The sequence below is a fragment of the Temnothorax curvispinosus genome, unplaced genomic scaffold, assembly GCF_003070985.1.
Source record: "Temnothorax curvispinosus isolate PA1 unplaced genomic scaffold, ASM307098v1 QBEX01006350.1, whole genome shotgun sequence".
Lineage (NCBI taxonomy): Eukaryota > Metazoa > Arthropoda > Insecta > Hymenoptera > Formicidae > Temnothorax > Temnothorax curvispinosus.
In genome coordinates this window covers 1-6,322 of record NW_020216130.1, presented here as the reverse complement: position 1 = coordinate 6,322, position 6,322 = coordinate 1, and the positions used below count along the sequence as shown (strand labels likewise).

At 30.5% G+C, this 6,322-nt stretch overlaps 1 protein-coding gene across 1 annotated transcript; it reads left to right on the top strand.

The window, feature by feature from the left end:
- The first annotated feature begins 6 nt into the window (after nucleotides 1-6).
- LOC112455799 (fatty acid synthase-like) lies at nucleotides 7-5,924 on the top strand. The gene is made up of 8 exons (XM_025017982.1): nucleotides 7-57; nucleotides 125-363; nucleotides 590-1,283; nucleotides 1,612-2,440; nucleotides 3,743-4,215; nucleotides 4,330-4,584; nucleotides 4,997-5,248; nucleotides 5,343-5,924. Exons 1-8 carry the CDS (start codon nucleotides 55-57, stop codon nucleotides 5,475-5,477), a joined length of 2,880 nt encoding a protein of 959 aa, XP_024873750.1. The 5' UTR covers nucleotides 7-54; the 3' UTR covers nucleotides 5,478-5,924.
- Nucleotides 5,925-6,322: the final 398 nt, after the last annotated feature.

The following is a 6,322-nucleotide window of genomic DNA, read 5'->3' as shown; positions in this document are numbered from 1 at the left end:
TTACCATTACCATCGTTAGAACCAAAACTTGTTCAGAGCGCTTACGTAACGCAGATGGTATGTTAAAGTGTACTATTACATTTTATTATAAATAATAATAATAATTAATGTTTACTTATAACAGGTACAAGGAGATCTGAATACTCTCTGCTGGGCAGAGAGCAGAATGTCTCGCATTAACCATGAAAATCTCGTTAATGTAATTTATACGTCTGTTAATTTTAGAGATATCATGGTAGCTACTGGCAGACTTAATGCTGAAACTATCGCACCGTTCGAACGCGGTAACGACTGTTTCATTGGCTTAGAATTTGTTGGTTTCAATACGCATAAGCAGAGGATAATGGGATTATGTTCACACGGGTAAAATATAGAGTTTCAATACATATGCGATAGAAAGGACTTTTTGCAATTGACAGTATTAATTTCTATTTTATATAAGTATCATTATAATTAGTATTAATACCGTTTCAATTTAAGTAACACACATTAACTTAAATTTAATTTTAAATTAAAAATATGCAAGATATACGTCATTTTAAAGTAACATTTAGATATATAAATACATTTTCAAAATTTTTATGCATAGAGGAATGACGAACATTCTTGTGGCCGATAAATATCTCAGTTGGATTATACCTGACAAGTGGACAATGGAAGACGCAGCAACGATTCCGTGTGTGTACAGCACGTGTTACTATGCTTTATACATACGGGGTAAAATGAAAAAGGGAGACAAAATCTTAATCCATTCTGGTACTGGAGGCATTGGTCAAGCTGCGATCCATCTTGCGCTTTACGAAGGTTGCGAAGTGTTTACGACAGTTGGAACTGTCGAAAAACGACTATTTATAAGAGAAACGTTTCCTTCCATTCCCGAAGATCATATCGGAAACTCTCGAGATACAAGCTTTGAACAAATGATTATGCAGCGTACAAAAGGTCGTGGAGTGGATATCGTATTGAATTCCTTAGCCGAAGAGAAATTACAAGCATCTGTTCGCTGTTTAGCAAATGGTGGCCGTTTTCTAGAAATTGGAAAATTTGATATGGTTTCCAATAATTCTTTGGATATATCTATCTTTTCTAAAGATATCAGTTTTTATGGCATTTTATTAGACAAATTATTTTATTCAAACGCAGGACAAAAGTTAAGGTTGTGGAAAATAATAACAGAAGGTTTAAAAGACGGTGCTATTAAACCACTATGCAGAAGAGTCTTCGAAAGAAATGAAATAGAAGCTGCCTTTAGATATATGGCCGCTGGAAAACATATTGGCAAGGTACAATTATTTCTTAATATACACAAAAATATGTAATTATAATACAAAATATTTTATCATATCAAACTAGAAACAATTCTTTGTTTCTAATTAATGCTATAAAGGTAGTAACAAATGTAGGTTTATTTAAATTTAATTTTATTTGACCAAGAAACTTTTTGTATTTATATTAATAAATGACGTTAATTATTAATTAATTAAAATAAATAATAAAATTAATGATAAAATGCGAAACAATATCAATAATAAAATAAAATATGAAATCTTTGTTACTTATAATTTATTACTTTATAGAAGAAAAGATTGTTTCTTAATTACTTATTTGCAGATAATTATCAGAGTTCACAAAGAGGAAGAGCCTTTGGATGCTCCACTACTCGCTCATCCACGATATTATTGTTTGGAGCATAAATGCTACGTTATTTTAGGTGGACTTGGCGGATTTGGTTTAGAGCTAGCAGATTGGTTGACTCTTCGAGGTGCAAAGAATCTGGTATTAACATCTCGAACCGGAATTAGAACAGGTTATCAACAATCAAGAGTAAAGCTATGGCGATCTTACGGTGTGGATGTACAGATTGTTACAGTGGATGATAATTTGAAACATGAAGATTGTGAATCCCTATTAAAATTTGCTGAAGAAAGAGCACCAGTGGATGCCATATTTAATCTTGCAGTTGTTTTAAAAGATTGTACATTCCAAAATCAATCGCCACAAACGTTCGAAGATTCGTTTAAATCGAAAGCATGGATGACGAAGAAAATGGACGAATTGTCGGAAACGATATGTCCACAACTTCGACATTTTGTCGTTTTTTCGTCCGTCTCGTGTGGAAGAGGAAACGCAGGCCAGACAAATTATGGGATGGCTAATTCCGTAATGGAGAGAATTTGTGAGAAAAGGATGGAAAAAGGATTACACAGTTTAGCGATACAATGGGGTGCTGTTGGTAATGTCGGACTCGTGGCAGATATGCAAGAAGAGAATAAGGAACTGGTTATTGGAGGTACATTGCAACAACAAATATCTTCCTGTTTGAAGACATTAGAAGTATTTCTGTTACAAGATCGACCTGTCGTAAGCAGTATGGTTGTTGCTGAAAAAGCAAAAATTGGCGGATCAATGAATATTTATGAAACAGTTGCTCATATGATGGGTAAGCCGTTTTATATAAAGCTAAACAAAGAAATATACTAAATACGTATAATCCCATGAAATAAGAGTGAAATCAAAATGTTATTCCAAGTGTATTTATTGGAATAAGTATAGGTAATGTCTCAAAAAATATATTTTTTGCGCTAAATTTACAGGAATGCTTATAATATTTGGAAAACTATCTCTCACAATTGCAGTAGACTTAATTCTCTAAGTCTCTACGTGTTTCTCTCATTTAAATTATTACTGTATAACTTGAGTTTTAATCAAAATTTTTAGATTGCAATTGATATTTAGAAGAAAAAAGAGTTGTTTTTTTTTTTCGAAAATTTAGTCAGCCATAAAGTAGGATATCTGAAAGAAAGAAAAAGAAATAATTGCTTGATAAGGACTTAAACCTGAGGGTCGTAAAGTCGTTTTTTATACACTGGTTGCCAATTGTTGTCGAGAACAATAAACATTTTTTGTTTAGAGCATTACGTTGACTTTTTTAGACAGAAATCGGTAACTCCTTTATTATTAGCAATTTTTCTAATTTTATTATGTTTTTAGTTTTTTCTGCCCATATTTCATATATAATTCTTTAAGATTTAGTTGATTTAAGCTAGCATTATACGCGATCAAAGGTCCATACACGAAGTTTACGAAATCAAAGCTTCCTCTATGAGAGAGCAAAATATAATTATTTTATAATTTTATTTGTTATACATTAATAATAAATTATTTAAAACAATTTTCTATAAAAAATTGTTTCTTTAAACTTTTTGGGAAAAAAAACGTTAAATTTTTTAATAAACTGATAACTTATTTAAGCTTCTACAATTAAAGCATTTTTATTTACAGAATAGTAGTTGATTAAAAAAATGCACTTTTATATACATATAGTCATTTACTTGTCAAAAAATCATTTTTCAATGACATACATTCAATCACAAACAGATCGTCTGTGTTCGCGAGTTTCGCTCCTTTATTCATTACTTGAAGATTAAACTTTTCTTCGGATGTATCTTTTATACTATTTTAAATTTTTTTTAACGTTTTACGACATGAGAAGATTTTCTAATAATTCAAAAAGTTTAAAATAAGATGCATACCAATATGTGTTAATTAGGCAATAATTAACAATGTTTCTATTTACTAAGCATTTGTATTGAAATAGCTAAGTGTTTAAAGGTATAAAAAAATGTAGCAATTTGATTCTTGATTAAAATTTTTTGTGTATATTCAATTTTAAAAGATAAAATAAAATAAAATATAATTGATTTTATTATATACAATTCTTACTTTATTTCAAACAAAATAGGATTGAAGAACATAAACGCAATACCATCAAATATGCCATTGGCCGAAATGGGTATGGATTCGATGATGGCAGTAGAAATTAAGCAAATGTTGGAAAGAGAGTTCGATATTTCCCTGACAGCGCAAGACATTAGAACTCTAAATTTTGCAAAACTTAGACAAATGACAATTACATCCGACCAAGGAAAGATACAAGATACAAATGAAATTAATCCAAGTAATTTGGAAGGGTTCGACATGCTGATTCGAAAAGTGAAGGATTCAGACTTTGTTCCAGATATTCTTGTAGAACTTGTTACCAAGAAGGTTGATCGAGGCAATATATTTCTTTTACCGGGAATCGAAGGATGTTCAAGTGTATATAAATCTATAGCCTCAGGAATTAAATCTTCGACAACGTGTGTGCAACATGGTGTACTTAATATTCCTGACGATAGTCATTCAGTAATGAAGTCAGCCGCTTATTTGCTGCCTGTAAGAAGATTAAATTTAATTAAAATATTTATGTTGAAAGTAATATTTAACAATTAGGTACAGATCTTTCGTTTACCACAGCTTACATATACATTCATATTTGTATTTTCTTAGCACATATTAAAGAAAATGAGAGATCAAAGGGAATTTCTAATAGTGGGTTATTCATTTGGATCCTTAATTGCCATCGAATTAGCAAGATTATTAGAAGCTAATAATTTCTCAGGACGGTTAATACTAATAGATGGAGCTCCTGATCAATTGAAACTTTGGACTAATCAATATTTGGACTGCACTTCGCCAGAAGAGTTACAAAACATGATATTACTTGGTTTATTGGAAATGTACACTACAATTGACAAGAAAACAGTTAGTAAATTATAAAAGAACATATTTTTGTATCATAAAAATTATTTATGTAATTTTAATCTTACATAAATTTAAATAAAATAAGAACACACACATAAAATAATTCATTGTAACATGAATATCTTCAAAGATTTGTATTTGAATCTACAAATAGTAAAATATGTTGTTTTACATTTCGTTTTGTATGTGTGTGTCAAAATCAAAGAATAATAATAGTTTTAGATAAAAAGCAATAAATGAGTATTAATAATTATGGAAAAAGATTTAGAAATTTTAATAAATTAATAAGAATAACAACAGATTTTACCATGGTTTAAAATTCCATAAATCTTTTATATTTATATTGATAGAACGCAGATGTTATTTTGGTATATTTATTATAATTAATTATACAAAATTTTCTTATTTACAGCTTGCGTTGGAGCTGAATAAATGTAACACATGGGACAAAAAAATGAAAGTATTTCATGCTTACTTCCCGAAGGATTTAAATGTATTAACCATCGAAAATCAAAAACTTATATATTTCACAGTTTACAATCACATTCTCGCTGTACAGGATTACGATATTTCATCATTACCTCGTCTTAAATCACCTATAACATTGCTAAAACCCACATTTCCGATTGTCTCTCTTACTGAAGAGGATTATGGTTTACATAAGGTAAATAAATCTATAATTTGGATAAATATTTTTGAAATAAAACTATGATTTTAAAAATAACAAGAAACTTTATAACAAAAAAACTTATTTTTAGGTTACCGAAGGTAAAGTGCAAATTCATTATGTGGAAGGTAATCATATCACAATGATGGACAACGACAAAATCATATCAGCTATTAACGAAGAATGGATAGAAGATAATAAGATAAAAAATAATATAATACAATAAATATATATACTTTATTGGGACGCGGTAACATTAAAACAAAATATTTCAAAGATATTATATATCAAGAAATAAGATGTTTTTCTGATAATGTTATCCTACAATACGTTTTTAAAATTTAAAATAAGAATGTATAAAAAAAAATGAACGCGCAGTTGCCACGCGCGTTAGAAGTGAAACTTCTGAAGGCAAGGGCTTTGCCATAACTTTTTGTGTCGTAAAATTCGTGTCGCAAAATTCATGTCGCAAAATTCGTGACGCTTTTTTGTGTCGCAAAATCGAACTTACTACCGTGCCAAAAGAAGAAAAGAAAACATATAGACGCTCAGGGTTAATAACAACTGTTGTGTTGAAACCAGAGTTGCAAAAGTGGTAATTAAAATATGTATTTAAAGAAGTTTCATTTCGTACGCCTATTGGTCGAATTTTCGTTACACTTTTCGTGTCGCACAATCAAACTTACTACCGTACGAAAAAAGTTTAATTTCGTACGCCTATTGGTCGAATTTTCGTTACACTTTTCGTGTCGCGAAATTCGTGTCTCATAATCAAACTTACTACCGTGCCAGGCCAGAAGAAGGACCGTCTCGCCAATGCCGTACGCCTATTGGTCTAATTTTCGTTACATTTTTCGTGTCGTTTTTCCGTGTCGCATAATCAAACTTACTACCGTGCCAGGCCAGAAGAAGGACCGTCTCGCCAACGCCGTACGCCTATTGGTCAAATTTTCGTTACACTTTTCGTGTCGCTTTTCCGTGTCGCATAATCAAACTTACTATTCTTTAAACCCTTTAACCTTTAATTATCTGATACATTTTTCCAATAAATCAATATTTTCTGAGATAATT